Genomic DNA, 25,124 nt, shown 5'->3' with positions numbered 1-25,124 from the left:
AGAGGTGAGATGGCAGTGATCCGTAATGGAAAGCACTTTAGACCACTCGGCCACTTGGGGCCCCGGCTGCCATTGTACAACCTTACTAAATACTGTTGGCGAAATGCTTATAATAATGAAATAATTAATAAAAAGATCTCAATGTCAGTTACGAAGTGCTTGACTTTGGCAGCTGATCTAGAAATCAAACTCTTACATGATAGATTAAGCAATTTAATATTAATGAAGGTTACTGGCTTCACAATTGTGACAGCAAATCTTCTGTGCACAATTTTTATGTGCTCACTTACATTTAAGAGATTCAGTAACTTTAGCAGGGATTTGTACAATAACATGTCCTTGAGAAAACACTGCTAATCCAACAGCATGACAGAATGATGTTTTCACGGCAGATGATGTTGCATATGCCTTTATAAACAGCACTCAAATGCCATGATCACAGAGCCAGACCGCTGTTGCCGATCATCTTTAATGGTGTACATTCTACTAAATAACTTAAGTAAGGAGCAAGGACCCAGAACCGCCAGGACATTACACAATGGTTGATCTGGATTTACAATATTATACAAGGATAAATAAAATACACTAGTCTAGACTGAAGTATACATCTCAATAATGATTCCTGATCTTAACTTGTCTTTATAAAGAAAGGGATTGCATTACATGTCAATATTACATCTATCTTATTTTTTAATGTAGGAAATCTGCAGGCAAAAAGTTTTCAAATCTGCATTAGAATTACAAACAAACATACAGCCTATTTCAAAACACAAACAAAACAACTAGTCTGTTTCTAAACACTCTTTGTATCAGCTTCATTCTGATATTTCCATTAAGAGAGTGTATAGATCCAAATATTCTCTCTGATGATGGAGATTAATTTGCATGCCCTCTGTAATTTTAATGCATAATATGTTTACAAGAACTACAAAACTTCAATTACGTATATAAACTGAACCACAATATTTAATTCACCTATTATGTCTTTTGTCATTTTCTTTTTCTCTGCTGACGTTGTATTTGTCTTTTTCTTTGACTTAGTTTTGGTAGCCTGGGTTTCTTCTAGTGAATTCTTTAGTATGGAGGTAGATACAGCTGTGCATGGGGCAGGTGACTGTCCATCAGATACAGACTGGTAATGTAACAGCTTCCTCAACAAAAACCTAAATATTCAACATAATCAAGTACCATTATAAGGTCAGTAATATTAGTCATCATATTAGATAAGGTATAATCATGCTAATCCAAAACATGTTATTACATTTAAAAAAGCCAGGTCCTACATGGGGGGGCGGGGGCCAATATTCAAAGATGTCCTGTAAAAAATTTGACCTGACCACAAGGTCAAATAGTCAAGCAAGTATATTGCAGGCTGAACTGTCTTAGTTTCATAATAATTCATCCAAGGTATGAACAAATCAATCCTGGGGCATGGGAAAAATAAGCAAATGAAAAACCCTAACAGATTCTTTTGCATAATGTGAACTTAACACCATGTCATCATAGCTGCCTCTTTTGACATGACAATAGAGGAGACAGCTTGATATGCAACTTCTGATTGCTTACTGAGAGTAACCAGTTCATAGCTTTGAAATCATATTGCATCATTAACACCACAAACCCGTCAGATCGGAACTAAAGATAGTTTGGGTCCATTGAAAAGTCGTACAATTAACTCACCCTGCAAGCCAAGGCTAGCACTATTGGAAAGTATGTCTCGCAAGACAGTAGCTTCAAAGAGACTCTGGCTAAGGGTTCAAACTTCTCTAAGTTGAGTCATGTCAAAACTCATGAAAGATTCCATTCCAGGCCGTAAAAAGCGATCACGGGCTCTGGGGTAAGAAACACCCAGGCCTATCATAGTTTTTGTTTAAACTAAATTTTTCTTTTATGAAATTAAAAAGTGTTGTTTGGTCAGGGCCCATAAGTGGGTATATCCCCAGCTGACCCCCCTCTTGTTGGCCCTGATTCCATTTTTGAAACAGGGTGATTTAGGTCAGAAAGTCAGTCATATCCTTGTTGTGACCTAAATTCCCTCTACCATGATGCCTGAATCTGTCAGAAATCATGGAGTGATATCCCCTGATAATTACTGGAATTAACTTTTTCTTCTTGAAAAACCAGGGTATTTTATGGGATATGATCTTGCATCAGTCCTTGAATACCTGCCACTTCCCTTTATATGCTTTCAAAGCGGAGGGACTTCTTGCTTGTGAGATTCTCTCCACAACTATAGTTTTAAACTACTTTATATGCAAGGCTCTACTGACAAGAGCCAGGTGTGAAAAGAAAGCCTGTCCAGGCAGGAATGAAAGTAGGAATGAAATACCTACAAGGCAGGAATGAAATACCTACAATGGCCAGGTGTGAAAAGGAAGTCTGTCCTGGCAGGAATGAAATACCTACAAGCAGGCTTGATTAAGCAGATTTAACTTTGACAAGACTTCCAGAGTACGTCGATCACTATTTTGAGCAGATTGTTCACTCATGACTTGTCTCATCTGAGTGGGGATACCAGAACAACTATGCAGTTCTGGTCCCTGAGTGTCTTCATGACTTTTGGAATCTGAACTGTTGGAGGGAAGGCATAACACCAAATCCCATCCCAATTGACTGCCAGAGCATCCATGGCCCAAACTTCTGGGTCCAGGACAAGATAGATGAAGGTCTGCAATTTGTTATTCCACATTGTCACAAATTAACTTAAAGATCAACTTAATAAGGAGCCAACCCCTTCTCTGTGTGGAGTTTGACCCCTTCTTTGTGGAGTTTGACCCCTTCTTGATAGAAAATCAGCCAACACATTTAGTCTGTTGGAGACGTGACTGATTTATTCCATTATCTTATACCGGGAGCATTAGCAAAAGATATTCTGATAGGATGCAGAAGCCAGGTGATTTGGTTCCCCCAACTGAGGAAGTAAGTAACCACTTCATAACTGTCCAATATTACAACAATCAACTTCCAATACAGGTTCTCTAACCATGAATGAAAATCATTCATTGTAGCTTTAATATCCAAGAGGTTTATATAATGAGCCACAGATGCCATTTACCATGATGAAGCGAGCTAACTGGAAAATTCCCCACCCAGATAGATGATCCGGCATCCATACAAAGCATGACATCTAGTTCAGGCTTCTCCTGCTCTGAGACATTGCTGTCTTGCCACTGATGCATGAACTGTATTAACTCAAGATAGAAATGTGCTCATCTGGACAACCTGAAATTGGTGACACTGAGTTGGCACATATAGACATGGCCTAGAAAATTCAAACCTGTCACTGCCTTTAGTCACTGTTTGAAATCAACCTTGATAGAAAAACAAACAAGCCTGAGATGGGTAGAAAATTCCATACCCAGATGGATGAATTGTTCAGAGGGGATAAGATCATCTATTCACTAGAAAGTCTGGGTGCACGAGACGTGAGATAAGGCTGTTCATTTTCTGAAGCAAAACAGGACTTACAGTGTGTTTCTAAGGTTGTCATCCATTCTGTCAACAAGAATGTCCAGTAGACAATGCAGTTGACTATTTTTGCAAATGCCCATGGACTGAGATTTGGTCCAAAATGTAGAGCACAAAATTGGTAAATTCTCCTTTGAATGCAAATCAAATGAACTTATATGTAGACAGATGGACTGGGATATAATGAGTCAGACAGATCATAAACTTGTTACTTTTTATGGAAAGATAGATCAAGTCTGATCATAAACTTGTCACATTTGATGATAAGATAGACAGATCAAGGCTGATCATAAACTTTTGATAGAAAGGTATAATCATCGCAACAGTTCCATCTTGAAATTTCATGCTAAAATGAATTTGTTTAGCTGGATAAGGTCTATCACCAAATTGAGTCTAGTACTGGTGTTTGGGCCCAGGAAAAGCCCTGAATAAAAACCTGGGGAATTTGGCTAGGGTTGGGATTGCTGCTATTGAACAACAGCGAACCAATGGTCAATGGTTGCAAATCCAAGAAATGATACTGCTACAGTGGCAATGAATGTAGAAAAGTGTCACATCATATCAAATCAAGACTGAACTGCACCATATGGGCTTTTGCTATGGAATGGTGAGTTGCAAATTTGATTACTTTGGCTATGAAGGCTGTTGATTCCCATGCAGGCTATGCTGTGGTGATATTGACTACTTTGACTATGAGGGGCCATGAGTGGCCGAGTGGTCTAAAGCACTCTCCGTTACGGATCACTGCCATCTCACCTCTGTCTGCGTAGGTTCGAGTTTCGGATTCAGCCAATGTGGGTATGTGAGAAAGCTTCTCGAGGGTCGGTGGTTCTTTCCGGGGTTTTCCCAGGTTCGTCCTCCACCATTAATACTGGCCACCATGTATATCCTATCGTGTGCTGAAAAATGGCATTAAACCCTATAACAACAACAACAACAACTTTGACTATGATGGCTGTTGATTCCCATGCAGGCTATGCTGTGGTGATATTGATTACTTTGACTATGAAGGCTATTGATTCCCATGCAGGCTATGCTGTGGTGATATTGATTACTTTGGCTATGAAGGCTGTTGACTCCCATGCAGGTTATGCTGTGGTGATATTTATTACTTTGGCTATGAAGGCTGTTGATTCCCATGCAGGCTATGCTGTGGTGATATTGATTACTTTGGCTATGAAGGCTGTTGATTCCCATGCAATCTATGCTGTGATGATATTGATTACTCTGGCTATGAAGGCTGTTTATTCCCATGCAGGCTTTGCTGTGGTGATATTGATTACTTTGGCTATGAAGGCTGTTGATTCCCATGCAGGCTATACTGTGGTGATATTGATTACTTTGGCTATGAAGGCTGTTTATTCCCATGCAGGTTATACTGTGGTGACATTGATTACTTTGGCTATGAAGGCTGTTGATTCCCATGCAGGCTCATTTCCCAGTACTTTGAAAAACTGCCAAAGATGATAAGTCCAGCATCGCTGACATCACCACCATAACCCACACCACTTTTGAAGTCACCTCAAATATTTTGGTTGACTTTATATGTATACTGCCACACTGTTCCTACCAACATTCAGAACATTAGAGCTGGAAAGTGTCTGCATGTATACGGTACCAACAGTTGTTTTATGGTACTGCTAACAGGTTCTCAGAAATCATGACTCATGAATTCCCTGGATCACAGAGTTTGTCTTCAAAATAGCATGAAATCTTGACTCATGAATTCCCTGGGTCAAAGAGTTTGTCTTTAAAATGGCATGAAATCTTGACTCATGAATTCCCTGGGTCACAGAATTTGTCTTCAAAATGGCATGAAATCTTGACTCATGAATTCCCTGGGTCACAGAGTTTGTCTTCAAAATGGCATGAAATTTTGACTCATGAATTCCCTGGGTCACAGAGTTTGTCTTCAAAATGGCATGAAATCTTGACTTATGAATTCCCTGGGTCACAGAGTTTGTCTTCAAAATGGCATGAAATCTTGCCAATTTTTTTTATACAGAAGAAGATGAAATGCTTGTCTTTCTTCACCATCCTGAACTAAGTCTTGACTTTGCAGTTGTGCCTTGTAAACGGACAACCTGATGGAGTCAAGTTTCTACACATATCTTCCACCACAGCATAATAACTAAATTCCATCCTTTTCAGGATAGGATCAGCATAAATGATTGTAGGTAGGGGATCCTGATCTAGTAAGGCATCCACATCTGCATACAACATACCAAACGGCAAGGAAGTAGTCATAGCTTCATCCTTTGATTGTAGGCAGGGGATCCTGATCTAGTAAAGCATCCAGATCTGCATACCAAACAGCAAGGAAGTAGTCATAGCTTCATCCTTTGATTGTAGGCAGGGGATCCTGATCTAGTAAAGCATCCAGATCTGCATACCAAATGGCAAGGAAGTAGTCATAGCTTCATCCTAAGAAAGAGGAGAGTATTTCCGGAGGGGGTGAGCCAAAAATGTCAAGCCTGCCAACTATAATGTAGGTTAGGCAATCACAAATTCATGCAAAATATTGCGGGAACTTGCTCAATGGGATGACTAATCAAGGGAGAACACTCTCCCATAAGCTTCAAGCTACTAATGGAGGTTTGCCAAACATTTGGAGGACACGATAAATAAAAGCATTATTAGGCAAATGTGATAAATGAAGGCAACAATTTCCACAGTGAAAGCAACAACTATGTTGCCTTCTTCAATAATCTCCTCATCAGTGACAGCATACAAATATTGGTCTGGTGTCATTCAGGTGCAGTTGGAGACACTATGTTGGTCTGGTGTCATTCAGGTGCAGTTGGAGACACTGTGTTGGTCTGGTGTCATTCAGGTGCAGTTGGAGACACTATGTTGGCCTGGTGTCATTCAGGTGCAGTTGGAGACACTATGTTGGTCTGGTGTCATTCAGGTGCAGTTGGAGACACGGTGTTGGTCTGGTGTCATTCAGGTGCAGTTGGAGACACGGTGTTGGTCTGGTGTCATTCAGGTGCAGTTGGAGACATGGTATCATCCATCCCTAGCTGACTAGATATAGTAGCTGACAGCTCTTTCCTGGTTAATTCTGGCAGGGGAGGGGGTGCCAACAAAGCACCCCCAACTGTGCTGATGAGGGAGGACAATTCAAGTGAAAACAAACACAAAACAATTCACACTCTGGTAAAAATGGTATCCTGTTTCACTTTCAATTTCCCCTGGTGAATGTGACATTCATTCTGAGGATGAAAGACTGCACACACTCCTACCAAAACATTCATACTCATGATTATTCTCACTGACCATGAACATTACATTTTGTCATTAATGCTTCTGGAAAGACAAGAACGATGAAGAAAAAAATGGGAATTACCAACTCAAAATATGAAAATTCAACAAAATATCACAAAATATCAAACTGAATTTTGTTTACAATTCAAAAGTACTGCATGTGCATGAAACAACTGCATGCAATTCATCAGGTTGGTAAAATGATGTACATTGACTTTGAAAATATGAAATTATATACACATAAAATATCAAACAAAGGCTACTAATCCTTTGTAGAAACACCTGAAGAAGATACAAGATCTCCACATGTTTGGATGGATGGTTTGAAATCACAAAGATTCTTGAACATTTAAAGAGACATTATTTGACAAAGTTACTCATACCGCAATGAAATCTTAAACACCACACAGCATGGGCAAAGGGGAGGCAATGGGTAATAGTTTCTTCCCTTTGTCTATATGAAATGGAGACATGCAAGACAAAATTTCCATCTGTCTGGAATTGCTGAATTTAAGAGGTAGTGAATCTCCTAATTTGAATCTGATTAGAGAATGTTTTCAAGGATAAATGCCTCCTACCTCCTGTCCTCCCTGACCTTTGCTATTTTCTCATCCACTCTCACTACTTCATCACAGATGGCTGCATTCAACTGAAAGGTCAAAAGTCACAACAAAATCATAATTTAATCTACTTATTTTGGATTCTCAAGATAGTTTCCTTCATCTAAAAAAAAAAAAAGGACTTAAGTAGAAAAGAGAAGTGAGATCTGAAAACACAGCATCTGCTTAATCAGACAAAACTAATTCTGAATCAAGAAAAACATGGCAAAAAATAGAAAGCAACATGATCCAAACAAAGTTTAATTAAATTCTCTGGCAAAGGTTAGACTGTCACCATGTCCTCCAAATCATGGAGATAAAAATGCTGAAAGAAAGGACCAGTAGTGGTAAAACTAAATTGAAATAGTCTCACAAATCTGCTTAGATGATGTTGTCATATGTACTTCTTGGTCTACACTGCACTACCATTTTTCACCCCAAGGACATTTAAATAACTGGAATAAAACAGTTAGCAAACACTGCACTCAAGTAACCAATACAAACAACAATACCTGAATATCCCATTATGATCTAGCTGTCATGTGACTTCAGTCTTCAATCATTTATGCAGTATATATAAATTCCCTCAATTTGAAATATTTTTATTGTTAAATTAATAATTCACTGATTATATGCAAAACGATGCATTTTTACAATATTTATTCCTTCATAAATTCACCTAATCCAAGTAACAAGTTAGGTCAAAATTCAGTTTCAAAATATCATAAACTTACTAGTGAGGAAAAACATGTGAAAGTCAATGCTTACTAACTTACAAAGACAAGGTCTTTCATATGTTTCTTCAGCCTCCTCCACTTCCAGTAGTAAGGATCTCTGGCAATTGAATATTTCTGAGGCCTGGCAATCAGCCTGGAATGAAACATAATACAATCCACTTGCTTTGTATTCAATACCTTGTCTTAGTTAAAAATTAAAAGGCTGATGGATATTCAGAAACTGACCAAAACCTTTATAATGGGATTTTAGAACTACTTTGCTTACTGGAATTCATTTATTTTTCTGGGTAAGTTTTTGTGGTCCTCCTCAAAAAAGCACCTCTATTGTTCAATACTTAAATTTATAGAAATGCATTTGAAATATAAGCCATTTTTTTGAGTCTTGGAAAGCCATACTTTGTATCAACCATGAAACAAATTTTTTAACTGTAAATAAAAACAGATCAAAGTATAAGGGTCTATCCCTTAAATTGTTTAAATTTTCTTTGAGTCTGTATTTCATATAAAAGCATATGCATAAACTAATAAAGTTTCATACGTCTGTTTGGTTCCCAGCAGACTTATTTTATTTGCTGAGACTGGTGCTCCTGGCATATTTGTTGATTGCAAATGGAGTGTTGCAGGCCCTTGTCCAAGGACTGTAGTCATTCCACTCATTTTTCCCTGCTCCACCTTCAATATTAGAACAAAAACGTTAATTCCATTTATATCTTTGTTGTTAAGCGGCTTAAATTTTTTAGCTTCATATTAACAGTATCAATATAAATTAAAAACCTAATACACAAGTCCATTTAGTCTCAATCAGGTAATTGAGATTTAACAGATGTAGCTTAACTGTTATGAGACTAAAGTTGTGACCTGATGCCATTCCTTCATTTAACATCAAAGAAATTAAACAAGGACACACACACACACACACACACACACATAGTGGTCCCCCTTATAAATGCCCCTTCCAGGCCAGCAGCCACCCACTTCTTATGGTTAGAATCCCTTGGCCCTGACGTGTTTGTGTTCAAAAGTACCCCTCAAGAAAGGCACCCCTCTAACATGACCAGTGGCCAGCATATTAGTGCAAAAAGGTAAAATTTACCTATCCAAAACCAATATTTCATTCCTATGATATGGTAAGTAATCCTATAACCTTTACCAATGCCTGTTTCCCCATGTCAGGTAATGGGATCAGCAATGTCGTGATAGAGTTTTGGACTTCATACAGCAGTTGGGTGTTTTTCTTTGATGATTATGACCAGAAGTAATTGTCAGGATCAGAACATGGTCTGCATAGGCTAAATATAGATTTTGTGGATTAACACACACAGATAAATTAACCTTGAACAAAACAGGGTACCAGACAAAGACTGAAAAATCATGTGAAAGTACATGTATAAATTCTTTTGTAAACAAGGCATTTTGTCGAATCTGTAATAGTTTCATCTGCATAATTAAGTTGCAGCACTGAACAATTAGCAACATAGGAATAAATCATTATAAAACTTTAACATGTCATCACATATATGGAAAATTAATACTATACAAGAAAAAGTAAAGTTATTCAACTTGATGACAATGGTGAGGTTTCAAGAGTTCTTGCCGAACAATTTTATGTTCGAAAGACTCAAATATACAACATCGTAACAGATAAGGAGAATATTCTGTGCAGTGGGAAATAGAGTAAATGTAACTAGAATTATTTTAAGTGCCAAGCAATGTCTGTACCAAGATTTAAATGATGTTTTTGTGCATGTCAACAATACCTACTCACACTAACGAATATGAGCAAATAATGTCAACTTGAAATAAGTCAATTCTAAAGACAAGAAGGGGAGGCCATAGACAAGGGGAACCACTATATATATATATAATACTATCATACAGGTTAGAGAATTTTTAATTCGTACTCTACAGAGATTCAAACCCAGGTCCACTGGTAAACGGCACCCATCAGCAATGGGTGCCGTTTACCCATGGGCCTGGATTCAAATCTCCATAGAGTACGAATTAAAAATTCTAACTTGTATGATAGCATTATCTGTATTAAATATTAATTCTGACTACTATTATCAAGCATTCTTCTATAGATACCAGGAATAGCACTTTCCGTTCTGTCTGGTGTATATTTATAATTCTCTCTCTCTCTCTCTCTCTCTCTCTCTCTCTATATATATATATATACCTGTAATATACTGCTGTGAGTAACCTGCCCTTTGCTTAGCCTGGCTGCAGCTGCTTGGTTCAAACTGGACTTAAGGGCACCTGCCTGTGCCAGCCTTGAAGAGGCAGAATCTGTGAGTAACTGTGAGGCAGGTTGCTTTCTGATGGCTTGTATCTGTGGTATTTTCTCAACTCCTGCTGGCTGTGGCAGTTTCTGGGCTTTGCTTGTAGTGAGGTCAAGACCTTGATGGGGTGGGGTTACCCCCAAAGCAGATAGCTGGATGGGAGCACCACCTTGTGCGGCTATTATGGACTGATACATCTCGATCAATCTGGCATTCTCTTCATGTGTTCCAAGATTTCCTGCCATATTGCTTACACCAAGTTTTCTCAGCTGACTTTCAATGAATAGTTTCTTTTCAATCTTTCATTAACTTGTCCCGTGGCAATTATTCACATGGAATTACACCTGCAAAACATATTAGCTGCATGGAAAAAGTGGCTCAAGATTTAAATACTTTCCAATACCCTTCTTCCTTACTTTCCAATATCCTTCTTCCTTACTTACCAAAACTAACCAATAATACTCATGCCAAGAAAGCGGTAATGTCCCTGGATGGAAATGTCTTTAACGAGACAAAAAATAGGGTGATATAAATGAAAAACATCACAAATATGTTATAAATGTCTGGGGCCATAATTAGAATATATACAATTTTGGAAAAGGGGCTGGAAAATTGATGGAGGTATCCATGGTTGGAACTGAATGATTCATTTCAGGCTGCACCCTTGTGCCAATGATCCTAATTTTGCACATAAAAGTTCCCACTGACAAATAGACAAAGGATCATTACTTCAGACTATACATCCAAAGCTTACTCTATAGAGTGTATTCCTTGCCACACAAAAGATGACCAGTTTCACTGGCAAACAAAAATGTCTGATTTTGAGTACCAACCGAAAATGTAAGGTGGATCATTAATAGAATATAAAGAAAAGATCAAATTTTCATTGAAAGAGTGTCAGATTTATTTATAAGCAGTATAGTGTGAAGAAAAAATGTAGATTCAACATTCAAAATAAATTCTACAAGAGAATGGTCACGTGCACATGTGCAAATTCAAATCCTGATATGGAAGGCTAATGATAGGAGTTTGATAATGATCACTGACATTTGGGTCATGGATTTATTAATTTATGCAATAAATATTCACTTCTCCAGCAATATATACTCTTAATAAGTCATTGTTGAGTCAGACTAAAGCATGGCTTGCTACATTTTCTACCTCAGCTTTAAAAACAAAGTCCTAACCAATGGACATGGTTATTTTAGCAGACAAAGGAAACTGCAGAAAATTGTGCTGTATTCTGACTCAATGATTGATTCAAAGCATATAATGTTGTTGTTGTTGTTGTTGTAGGGTTTAACGCCATTTTTCAGCACACGATAGGCTATACATGGTGGCCAGTGTTAATGGTGGAGGAAGAACCCAGGAAAACCCCGGAAAGAACCACCAACCCACGAGATGCTACTGGTAAGCTTTCTCACATACGCACATTAGCCGAATCTGAGACTCGAATTCACACAGACAGAGGTGAGATGACAGTGATCCATAACGGAGAGTGCTTTAGACCACTCTGCCACTCAAGGCCTCATATCATCTTGGAAAATGTAATATTTATTGCATAAATTAATAAATCCATAACACAAGTGCTTTTGACATTGATACGTGTTCATTAAACAAGAAACAGGTACAAGCATCTGCAACCTGTTTTTCTCTAATTACCACTCCTTGCAGGCTGGTTAGGGCCATTTTATTTCCATTTCTGGAATGAACACTGGGTTGTTAAGAAAAGGGTATCTAATCATGAACTAAAAGCTCTATGGTTGCTAAATAACTGTAATGTTTTTCATATTGCAAATCTGTCTGTACACCAAAAACTTATATAAATATGCATGCCACAAAACATGTACAAAGAATATGTCCAAAAAATAATTACAGTCAAATATAACTTAGATTTTCAAAGTATGGTGCATTTAAATTTTTTTAGATGAATGGAATTTTTCTCATGATTTTGGAGATATCAGATGATGTCTTATTTTATATCTCTTTGGGTTAAACTGCAATTCAAAGTGTCATGAGTTTTATTTGTCAAAAGAGAATAACAAGGAATAAATACTAGAAATGTACTTGAAAAATTTACTGACAGTTAAGAGAAGAAAGTTTGAAAAGAGAAACACATAAGCACCCAACAGATCCAGAGCTTCATAAGTTAAAGTAACTTTACAGGTAATTTACTGAATTTTTACATACTTATTTTCTCAACATTTGAAAAGTTTCTTCCCAAATCCAAACTGGAGAATTTACTGGATCTTGCTGAAAATCAAAGTTCACAATCCAAATAATGCATGATAACTATACTACCATCTAAGTGTCACTTGGATTTGACATTCAAAGTGTTTATTTATAACTTTTAGACTAATACTTATAATATTTATTATTTAATAATAATAATAATAATAATAATAATCTGACATGACCCTGAGAAAAGTTTTTTTTTTTTTTAAATCCAGAAATTTTGTTGATTGGGATAGATTCAGAAAGGAGAGGTTTCATTTATGCATCTAAATATAGCATGTGTTGAGAATTTTCTTTGATATCTCTTCCTATTATGGAAATAGAGCTCTATTTTAACATACCCCTTGGCTCATTTTTAACTAGAAATGTGTATCAGTTCTCTCCCTTGAACAGCTGGTAAAGGGACCAATGATATTTATACTGTTTTCATCAATATTGCTACAATACAGTATCATACTTGCTGGAAACATATGGTTATGAAACTAATGTTGTAAAAATAAAAAATCCTCACAAATTTATACTAGTATCTTGTAGAGATGTGGTTGTTTTCTGATAAAATAAGGTGACGCCCCACCTCTGCTGTAACATCCATTCCCCTACATAAACATCTTCATTTGTATGTGTTTTTATCATCTGACCTTTTATTTTCCAATAATTTGATATAGTTATATCACAAAAAATATCAAAGCACATTACAATTATGAAATAAAACAACAACAAAAATGAAACTGAAAAATACAGAATAAGTACTGAACTTTTCACAAGAAATATTAAAGAAAAATAAATTTGCAATACAAATCTAGAATGATAAAAACGATATTTAAAGATAAGTCTGTAAACAAAATCTCTTACTGGTAGGCCCCCACTGTATTCCAAGGTGCCTGATGAGGTTGTTAAAGAAAATCTAATTTACCAGAAAAAATGTGATCACACTGATGAAACGATGAAATTTATTTTCAAGATGGTGAAGATTAGTAAGCCCCTTATGAAGACCATCTGCTTATCATTGTTCTATATATAGCTGTAAACTGCGTACACAGGAAAGCATGTCACCTATGAATGAGGAACAGATTGCCTGGGTTACCTATAACTAGTTTTCACATGGCTTTAACATATATGTGATTCTAAGAAACCATTTTCGATATTTTTGTGCAGTACAGAAACCAGCCAGAACCAGTCTAGTGGATACCCAAAATGTTCCAGAGTTGTTGCAATCAGTGCAACAATGAGTCACCGAGTAAGGGGATTATGGCTAGCATGCATACACAACAAACTGTTAAAGGGTTCAAAAGTGGTCCAAGGTGGATTTCAAGTCATTAATTAAAATAAAGCTGTCCTTTGGTCAAGGTGAGCTAAATGGAATTATTGTGTAAAAATTTATTTCTGCTGAATTTTGATTTTTGTATGGTTCTGTTTAATGTTTAAAGTAAAAGTTCAATGAATAGTAGTTGAGCTGTCCCTTTTGTCCACTCTTACACTAGTGTAATGCAACAGTAGTTAAACATATCAAGTGGCACCTAAGAGCAACATCAAAAGTATAAAGAGAAAAAAGCAATACACAACTCAGAACAAAGCAATACACAACTCAGATCTTAATGAATATACACATTGCAAGACAGAGCAATCAGACAGTGGCTCACCTCAGGACCTGGATGAGAACATTACTTTATGTCAAAATATTTTGAAATCTGAATGAACACACAAGTCAAATTGATTTTATCTTTTCATACTTAAGTACAGCAATTGTAACATTGTATGAAAAATAATGGTAAAAACAAAAAGGTAAACTTTGGGCATATGGAAATTGGAGTCAGGGCTTCAGAATTTGAGTCAGGGCTTGTGAATTTATTAAAGTCACCAGCCCTGGGCTGCACTTGATGAAATTTTTCTTTGAGCACTGCATGGTGTTTATTATTTAATTCTTGAGTCATTTTGTTTCATTTAAATGTTGGTATTACCCATATTTATCAAAATGCGGTCTCCTAATATAGTCAAACATAGTCAATTCAATCCTAATTATTAAATTCTTTGCACAGTAACAATCATCAAAAAACTTCCCGATGATTTTTTTTATTGCTATGGACTTTAACAATGGTGTCCAGATAAACTATAACAATAGTGTCCAGATAAACTATGTTAAGAAAACAGCATGTCAGGTCCAATCATCACAAAACAGGGTAGTATGAATGTTATTTTCAACATGTGTAGCTTTCATTATAACATCACAGTGTGCAACATTTACTCTGGTTTGTTCTCGATCACACCTTCAGATTGACCACACCCAAAATCTCCATGTACTTCAACACTGAGCTTTGCTGAATGTGTTTATTGGATTATGCAAGTAATGACCTTCCAAAGGAATATAAATATAGAAGGATCCAAATAAAGAAAGCAATTACCATCTAAAGGTGTGCAATCAAAACTTAAAACCCATCACTGAAATAATTGGTACTGAATGCATACATAATCTGTATGACTTTTACTATATCTATGCTCAAGCAAGGTATGAATCACTCCAAGCAGTTTTCAGAAAATAACTTTGGAGTCCAAAACAGGTTTATTTTGGCACCATATCTGGTATTCACATAATAACTTCTTTCATGAAATTATTGTTTATTGTGTAAAGCAAAGATCCCAAATCTTAGGTATTTTTTCCTTATTATAATTTTACTACGCATTTTAAAGTGAGTAAGGAAAGACACAAATTGCATTTAATCCTCTTATTTGGCCAATTACATGTTCAACATGTTAATTTTTAGAAACAGCAGTGCCTTGCCTAAAATGAGTTTTGAATTAAGTGGGTCAGGCTTCTAATACAGTAGAAACCAGAACATGCATTGCCAATGTAGTTCATACAGTTAGTGACATTATTCATGAGGCTAAAAAATATGTTACACTGCAAAAGTATGTCACCTTTTGGACTAAACTGGCACACCATATAATAATTTTATAACTTTTCAATCACCTGATATGTAATTTTAATAGGTCAGTTTGCCAGTTTAAGGTTTCTGGGTGGCTCCTTTGGGGATTGTTAGCATCAACCAATGGCCTCATAAACACTGATTAACCCTTTTTAATTCTTGAGGAGTGTTGTTAAGTATTGTCTAGACTTCTAATTTACTTCTCAATTTTCAGGTACAAGAATGTGTACAACTGAAACAACGAATAGTAACATGCATTTACATACTTGATTTGCTTGGATTATGTTATTATTTTGGTGTAAATTAAACTGAGGTAAATTCTGATGTACAACTGGGGACGATTTACCCCAAATTACCCATGATTGAAAAAACATGGGCATGGTTTTCAATGTCTTTTTTATTCACTTGAAGAAATGAAGGAATATCAGAACACTTATTTAGTTTGAGGTACTTTTAAAAAAATGTTTCCAGTTTTGACATGTTTACTAATTCCCCATAAATTTTGTTGAGAAACCTGCTGATTTCAATGTCGGACATTTTTACTACATGCTATTTTTAGATTTCAATGGCTGAGCAGTTCTTGGCGTATTATTTTAGGGTTTTTGGGGGAAATAAACATGTTATAGCGAGATTCCGGTTTATCCAGAAAAGTTAATGTGACTCTTAAAATATGCATTTTTCAAAATAATTGATACCCATCCCTACTACAACACTATTGTACAATATTATATTAATCGTCACAGTCACTATCTGAAACTTCACTAGCTGCGACGTTTTCTCAAAACCGACTACGGCGCAGTATCACTATGAAATATACTTATATAAATAACTGTAAACCAAACCTTATTGTTATTAAATAAAAATGAAGCTATGCTTCCGCACAAATTAAACAGAAATAACAGAAAATGTCTTCTGCCTTTCGGTAAACCATCGTATATTTCAAATATTCAATTGTGTTTAGTGGGCGCAGACATTTTTGTTTGAGCACCCTGGGTAGCTCTTCAATTATGAAAACTAACTTAGTAATTGTTTGCAAATGGCGGCCCAAACAAGGAAAGATTCGCAAGTTTCTTGCAAAATATCAAAACCTGTCATAAGTTCAGATGTTATGGGCAACAGAAATGTCGAGATAAGAGCAGTTGGCGCTTGGGTTCAACCTGAAGTAGACTGCATTCCGGCTGAAGGAGTAGTGTGTATCAGTTTTGACATTATGTTTAGTATGGTTGCATGTTCAGTCATGTATTTAGTCCTACAATGTAAGACATAGCACGTTATTCTTGTTTTAGTGCTATGTCTTACTACCCAAATAAAGGGCTTGTATAGCGTGTTCCGGTGTCGGTTGACATCGGAACGAGTAGTCAGAGTTTAAGGAATATCACGCGCACTTGGCAGCCAATATCAACACTCTTCCAGAATTTGATATGTAATTAATGTACTTACTGTGCTGTTTTTATCCTGGTGGAATCAAAATCTGACACTTGCAAATGGACGCGTTTTAATGTTCCATTGACATACATTTGAATTTGTTTAAATGCGATGGTAGTTGAAGTATGCCGAAGTATGTTCAAGTAGGTTTATGTTGGGAATATGTTTCTTAAACAAAACGTTGCTTACAGTTCCAATAGGCATAATATATTTTATTCATTTCATTAAAGAATAATATTTCAACTTAACCTGATTTGTCGACATTCCCGTCTTTCATCGCTTTCCAGCCAACTGAAATGTAGGCCAACGAAACTTGAAAACAGGTCCATTTCTTTTAGGAGAATTTGAATTTATTAGAAAAGGCATCAGAGTGAGTAATGTCTGACTAAAACATTATGACTTTACTTTGTAGAAAAGCGTCGTTATTTTAGTTGCCAGTTGTTTGAGATATTCCTGAAAATTTGACTTTCATTACAATGTTAGTCCATCAGAACATGCTACACAGCACCGTTAGTTAGGCATTAAGACCCTGATGCCCAAAACATAAATATCAGCATCAAGGTCTTACATGTAGGACTATCATGTATTATGCTATGCAGGATGTGCTCAATACATTAATTTGTATGTAAAATTATAGGGAATTGATAAGTCATCTGAAAAATGTTTTCTTTGTAATCGATTTTTTTTTCTTTAAGGGAGAAAAGGTAATTTATGAAGTTTTGAGCAATTTCAAAATGTTAATTGTATCAATTCACAGTAAAATGTATGATAGCATGGCCATGTAGGCATATTTATTACAGTTAAATATTGTACTAAAAATAAAGTCTGTTTAGTCCTGATTGTTGACTGCACTTCACCATGGATGTCATCAGAAAACTTATAGACAAAAATCAATCACTTTTGACTTTTAAGTGGTGCCAGGTACTAAACTGGGTCAAGAAAAGAGGAAATTGGGTCTGTCATAAAAAGTAACAGGGTAGTATACAACATTTTTTCATGCAACATGTAGCAGTCAATCCATTTTTGTACTGGATCACATCTTTAGATTGACCTCATCCAAATATGTTTATGTACTTTAACACTGATTTTGTCACATGTATTTATCTGAGCATGTAAATAACGACCTTCCAAAGGAATATGGATGTATGAGGATCCAAATAAAGTAAATAATTGCCATTTATAGGTATGTGTAATGATGAAATGATACCCATTTCTAAAATAGCAATGAATACCTACATTACCTGTGTGATTTGTACTATTATGGTAGGGAAGCCGCCTGAATGTTTGGAAAAAATCCAAATATATAACCTATATATGATTTTGAGGGTAATTATGAGTTAAAAAATGCTTTTCTTTTAATAAATGGTTGTTTTTAAGGAAAGTTCATTTCAAAGTTTGAGCCATTTTAAAATGTAACTTTGTGAGCTATGTTTCCAACTAGTTTTAAACTGATAATTATGTTATGACTCTGGTATTGAATGAAATAATATAAAAAAAAGTGAAAAAACCAAAAAGTTTGGTAAAATTCAACAAATAATGTAATTTTTTAAGTTATAAAATTAAAATTTAAAAGGAACTTACAGTATTGTGAATGAGATCACAGTAATCCTAAAAGTTATGTCACAAGTCCAGAAGTAGAGAGTATTCCAAATGAATTCTAATCTTGAATATGTTGATGGATCATTGGTATTGAATGTGCAGACATGCAAATAGTCTTGCTGTTTCACAATGATATAATCTAGAATGTCTTTAAATGAATTCACAATAATGCCAAAACAGTGTTTTTGTCCAAAAGTCAATGAGTACATCATAATTCCAATGAATAATTTAAATAAACAAATCGGGGCCCCGAGTGGTCAAGTGGTCTGATGCACTCTCCGTCACGGATCACTGCCATCTCACCTCTGTCTGCATGGGTTCGAGTCTCGGGCTCGGCCAGTGTGGATATGTGAGAAAGCTTGCTGGTAGCTTCTCGTGGGTTGGTGGTTCTTTCCGGGGGTTTTCCGGGTTCTTCCTCCACCATTAATACTGGCCGCCATGTATAGCCTATATTGTGCTGAAAAATGGCGTTAAACCCTATAACAACAACAACAAAAATAAATAAACAAACCCTACCAAATTATAACTAAATGTACATAGACCACTTTTTAGCATGTATCCAATGAATGTTGTTTCATTGTATGTGAATGCTGTTGAACTCATTCATGCATTAAATGACTTTGGTAATTTTAGCCACAATCTAATATTCTTATAAAAATTCACTGAGCTACAAACACAAATATCATTTGCAGTGCTGAGCTAAATGAAATTTAGACTTTGCATTCCCAACTTGCAGTATTTATATTTTCTGTGTTGATATTTTGGTTTTTATCTCTCTTTGGAAATGCAGTGTCTAATCATTCTTTTTTCATATTTTTTTTCTTGATGTACCTTCCACATAATGCTACTTGCAGAAATGTAGTGGGGTCAAAATCATTATTTAACATGAAATAAATATATGCTGTTCCTGGTGTGACACTTTTACTTTTGTTTGAAATCAAAATTAAATCCCAATTTTATTTCCAAGTGTTTCGTTTGTAAAGTTTGACACATCAGACTTGACTGAATAGTTAATATTTGAGTAGTATCTTTTCTAGGAATTTACCTCAAGAGCAGGAGAAAAATAACCAGTGCATTGTAAAGTCTTTGTCATAAAAAGTTCTTTATTTTATTTTTCAAATGAACCATAATGTCAGGTAACTACTATGGCTGTCATACCTTTTGAGATTTTGCTTGAACCAACAGAATTTTATAGATTAAGCATGAACACCATTTTGGCAATTATAGGGACATTCATATTTGCGATTGATACAATTTATTTTAAATGTTACTGAGTCATATCTCTTTCACAACCTGAGATATGAAAATACATGGCTTTTCCCTGATAATGACTTAGTACAGCAATGAATCCTTAAAAGTGCTTTACAGTACTACTTAACACATCAAGACATATATATATATATATATATATATATATATATATATATATATATATATATATATATATATATGTATATCAGAGATCTTGAAAACGCTTAATTACGCATTTTTGGATGTAATTTTTTAAAATCTGGGATGCAAATAATTATCCATGCTAGAGTCCTCCGTACACACTTTTTTTTTGTTGCAAACAGGAAATTTTTGCAACACAATAAATATGTTCTAATCACTATGAAAAATTAAACAATGCTTTTATTTAAATTTTTTTTGCTGACTTCCTTTGATTGAAGGTCATTTTCTTGCTTTGAAGGTGCCTTTAAAGGCTCTCTTTGAAGGACCAAACCAGTACCCATTTGTTATTGTTGCAGCAACATCAAATAATTGTAGACCATTGAGACAGAAGTTTTTTTATTTGCTTATTATATATCAGTGCTTCAAAGGTAATCAGTTTTCTTTGAAGTTGCAGCAAAACTATTTTTTCTGATACATTTTTATAAAAAAATTGCTGTCACCTGGTTGACTGAGTGATTTCCCGTTCCCGCCTTCAGAGGTGGTTGATTGTAGCTAGTGAGTTGCATGGCTATTTTTTGTTATATTACAGCATACAATACCAAGGCCAGACATCAGCATAAGTAGATTATGATATAACAATGCTCTGTTAGGGTGTTTGATCAATATGAAAGACGGATTTGTTTATGTAACTACAGATTCCAGTGCATTTTTATATCCATGCCTAAGAATAAGGATGTAGCTTACTGGATATTCTCCATTATATAGTAACAAATATTGGTGTAATGCAAAGGTTGCACATTCAAGACTTACTCAGGTCGGCTGCCACACTGTATCTCTGGGAAATGCACATAGCTCCTGTTTTGGTGGCATACAATAACATGTTATAAATTCAGTTCAAAGCAACCAATCAACACAACGTAAATAGTTTTATTTACAGTCAGATTTTTTTAATGCAGACTGTCATTATTCATTTACACAGTATGAATCTGAATTATGACAAACAATATCAGATTGATTTCATGATACTTTGAACCAGTTTGGACTTTCTCAATATTCTTTACCAAAAGAAAATGTAGAAACAAAATGTGTCATTTTCAAGGAGTTTTGCCAGACACAGTTTTTTTTACTACACAAATGACATAAAGATAAAATAGATATTTATTTAGAAAAAAAGCAAGCAGTTTGCTTCACTAATGCATTAGTATTGCTTACACTCTGCATAACAGTTTTGCAACACAGACAACATCTCTATTACATATTTAACTTGTACACTAGTATATGTACATATTTAATTTGTACACTAGTATATGTTCATATTTAACTTGTACACTAGTACATGTATATGTACATGTTTAACTTGTACACTAGTATTTGTACACTAGTATATGTACATATTTAACTTGTACACTAGTATATGTACATATTTAATTTGTACACTAGTATATGTACATATTTAACTTGTACACTAGTACATGTATATGTACATGTTTAACTTGTACACTAGTATTTGTACACTAGTATATGTACATATTTAACTTGTACACAATAATATGTGCATAATTAACTTGTACACAAGTTTATGTACATCTTTAACTTGTACACTAATATATATACATATTTAACTTGTACACAAGAATATGTACATATTTAACTTGTACACTAGTATATGTACATCTTTAACTTGTACACTGGTATATGTTCATCTTTAACTTGTATACTAGTATATGTTCATCTTTAACTTGTATACTAGTATATTTACATCTTTAACTTGTACACTAGTATATGTACATCTTTAATTTGTACACTAGTATATGTACATATTTAACTTGTACACTAGTATATGTACATCTTTAACTTGTACACTAGTATATGTACATATTTAACTTGTACACTAGTATATGTACATCTTTAACTTGTACATTAGTATATGTGCATCTTTAACTTGTACACTAGTATATGTACATCTTTAACTTGCACACTAGCATATGTACAATTAGCAAATATCAGAAGCTATGCAATTTTTCATTTCAGATAGCAGCAGTTGAAGAAGAAAGCCGTCTGTATGAAATACAAAGCCAGAAGGAGGCTAGATTGAAGAAATTTCAGGAGGAAGTTAAGAGGAGGGTTAGAAGCCTGGACAGAGCAAAGAAACAATTACAAATGCAAACCAATTATCAGGCTGTAAGTATTGTAGGAGAAATGAGATTTTCATTTAGAATAGCGAGAGAAATGGTCTCACATTTTTTTTCACAGACTACTCAAACATTGCTGATGGTCTCGGCTGACCATTTAATGATTGCTGCAGGTCTCAGCAGACCACTTAATGATTGATGCAGGTCTCAGTGGACCACTTAATGATTGATGCAGGTCTCAGTGGACCACTTAATGATCTTTCCTAAAGGGATTGTACTGTTATCTAACTATTGTAAAATACTTTGCATAAAAGATCTACATATAAAAAAACTTAATAATAATTCATATTTTTGATTCAAGAAATAAAAGCACACAACTGACATTTTAATATCAGTAGTCTTTTCTTTCTAATGTGATGGAAGAGTCAGTTGTTTAATTTTTAGATTCTTGATTGTTCTGCTACCTTTACAGACCACTTGAATGGAGCTTGCTGACCACCAGTGGTCCATGTACAATTGAGAACCTCTGAAATGGAGGAAATCTTTATATTGTGCATTATCCATAAAATAGCCAGTCATAAAAATTATTTATAATGAGATTCTACTCTCATCATCATCCACAACTGCACAGAGAAAATTTGAAACAGAAAATCAGTTTGTATGACATGTTTTACTTGGCAGCTTGCTTTTACTCTTACATTTCAGCTTGAACATGAGAGGAACATAGTGCGACAGAGTGCCTTCCCTGTTGTAGACACTCGGATATCCAGACAGGATAAATGCATATTGAGAAGACCCAATGGTCTGGCTCTCAGACCATCCTCAGCACCAGTCTGTCAGGGTAAGATGTAGTAAGAGTTTGCTTGATATTTTTTTATATGAAAACTTACAAAACTAGCTAGACACTGACTAGACCATGGAGGGGGTAGCACCATGGTTTAATGGCTGAATACTCATTTTATAACTGTATTGGGAATAATTGTCAAGAAACACCCTTTTCTAATAAAATTGTTCTCTTTTTGGTATAAATTATCTTTTTTTTCTTTTCAAGATAACCAGTCTCTGAAAAAGCGTGGAAAACATTACTCCAAGAGGTTTCAATGCATCAAGTACATGTGTGTCTTTTTATGTACCTTTCCGTAGTACATCACTGCTCTTTGCACAACAAATCAAGATTCCTTTTGTTAGAAAAGTAGAAACATTTGTTTCATGAAAAAATGTCAACATGAGAACTTCATTTTTAAAATTTGTTTTATACTGAAATATTGATGCCATGTTGAAAGTAGTAATGAAACTTCTGGTCTTCACATCTCCAATTCAAGAATTTTAAGTTTACTGCCAACTCACTTTAACTGCATAATGAAACACATCTGTTAAATAAAGTTTTGAGTTCACTGGGTATGTCATATGCTTGGTTGCCTTGCTATCATTGATCACATTTGTGAATGACTAGAATAATATAAGGTAGTTGAGTTGTTGCTTATACAGTAATATTCATAACAGTGTTTGGGTGTCACTGAAATGAGTTGAACTGCAGATGGCACTGACTGCTAGCTCTTACGCAGGTTGGATTTGCATGCCTTTTAACATTTTTTTTATTCCATTCCCTTTATTTGATTTGGTACTAAAGACATAATTAAGGTGATAATTCAAAAAAGGTCTGCTTTTAATTGAGTGTAACAATACAACAAATATGCCTGTAAATTGGAGATTAAAACATAGCAGTTAATTAGGTTGTCTCAGAAATCCCGATATACATATTTGTGATGGTAGATTGACATTTTCACATTTGAATACCAGAGGGCATATCATGATTACAAAACAAGTATTCAGCCATTAAACGGCCCCTATAAGCCCCCATTCCTGCAGTTCTCTTGATGTCCAGTGCGATGTCATCAGCGATTAACTCATTCGGCCCCTATTAGCCCCCATCCCTGCAGTTCTCTTGATGTCCAGTGGGATGTCATCACTTTTTATATGTTTGAAGGTCCCTCAGTAACTTGCACTCTCGTGTATAGAGCAGTCTGTGTTATTGGACCCCATTATGCCTGAGTTATTGAGGTAGAAGTGTATAGGAGTTCTTATAAACTGAGAATTTCTTCATGTTGATTCAAATTTCTGTGCTCTATCTGCTATCTTCAATGATAAAATAAGCAGAATATCAGGGATTCATTTAACAATTTTGCTTGCAATTTTCTTCATGTTCATCAAATAAGGGTTAGTTGTTTTGGGCATTTTGTAGTTTTAAAAAATCGGACCCTTGCCCCAGCTTTATAAGTGGGTTCTTGCATTATCAAGGAAGTGGTGTATAATGTGCCAACTGATTCATGCCCACAATGTTTTCTTCTACTGGTCATTTCAAATGCACCATTTTTATGCCCTGACCAGGGTTTCATTACATTTCACATTTCCTTTTTGTTTTCAACATGTAAACTTCAAAATCATTTCATTCTTCGAAAGAAAAAGAATTCCAGAAACTTGGAGAAATTATAAAAATTTGTAATTGGGTTCATGAATTATCAGAGCATGAACTATTGAGGGAGTGGGGTATTTTATTACATTGTACAAAAGATCCTCAGTACACTGAGAAATGATCAAATTTTTCCCAAAGATATAACTAGATTCATTTAGTCAGGTTATTAAGACTTTATTACAAATGAAAAATTACCAATAATATGGATATCACTGAAAAACTTTAATTTGAGAGAGAATTTTTTGCAGATTTTTTGACCAAGCCCCATCTGCATAAAACTCTACTCAGTATTTCAATTAATATCTGGGGCATTTCATTCTGAGTATTAAAATGCAGCCAATGATTGGCATAATGCTTTCAAATAAAGAGTTCAAGTTGAGTAATGTTTTATGAGAGAAGTTTGTGCAGAAACTTGGGTGTGTATATTAGCAGAATTCCGTAAAAATATGTATCACATGTATTTATTTCATATTTTGACCAGCAATAACATTTTGAAAGTAAGTACATTGAAACCGTGCTAGAAGTTGTACATGCAGTCATTTTACTTATTCGATGCACTATTCAGTATCCATTTCATTGTTGAATTTAAAAGCATTC

General features: G+C 35.2%; 2 protein-coding genes across 2 annotated transcripts in view; one reads left to right on the top strand and one right to left on the bottom strand.

The window, feature by feature from the left end:
* The window catches only part of LOC149795632 (transforming growth factor beta regulator 1-like), a 41,664-nt gene extending 25,166 nt beyond the window's left edge, over positions 1–16,498 (bottom strand). The window contains exons 1-6 of the mRNA XM_089965461.1: positions 16,349–16,498; positions 10,248–10,694; positions 8,610–8,743; positions 8,111–8,204; positions 7,314–7,384; positions 976–1,163 (exon numbers count right to left, since the gene is read on the bottom strand). Coding sequence (XP_089821587.1) covers positions 976–1,163; positions 7,314–7,384; positions 8,111–8,204; positions 8,610–8,743; positions 10,248–10,595 — 835 coding nt within the window. The 5' untranslated portion in view covers positions 10,596–10,694; positions 16,349–16,498. The remainder of the gene's footprint in view (positions 1–975; positions 1,164–7,313; positions 7,385–8,110; positions 8,205–8,609; positions 8,744–10,247; positions 10,695–16,348) is intronic.
* Positions 16,499–16,537: 39 nt separating this feature from the next.
* The window catches only part of LOC149795631 (uncharacterized), a 61,330-nt gene continuing 52,743 nt past the window's right edge, over positions 16,538–25,124 (top strand). The window contains exons 1-3 of the mRNA XM_089965460.1: positions 16,538–16,695; positions 21,954–22,103; positions 22,760–22,895. Of these exons, the coding sequence (XP_089821586.1) occupies positions 16,543–16,695; positions 21,954–22,103; positions 22,760–22,895 (439 nt within the window). The 5' untranslated portion in view covers positions 16,538–16,542. The remainder of the gene's footprint in view (positions 16,696–21,953; positions 22,104–22,759; positions 22,896–25,124) is intronic.

This window comes from Sinohyriopsis cumingii, chromosome 7, assembly GCF_028554795.1.
Source record: "Sinohyriopsis cumingii isolate HCF-2022 chromosome 7, ASM2855479v2, whole genome shotgun sequence".
Lineage (NCBI taxonomy): Eukaryota > Metazoa > Mollusca > Bivalvia > Unionida > Unionidae > Sinohyriopsis > Sinohyriopsis cumingii.
This window is presented reverse-complemented; position numbering and strand designations above follow the sequence as displayed.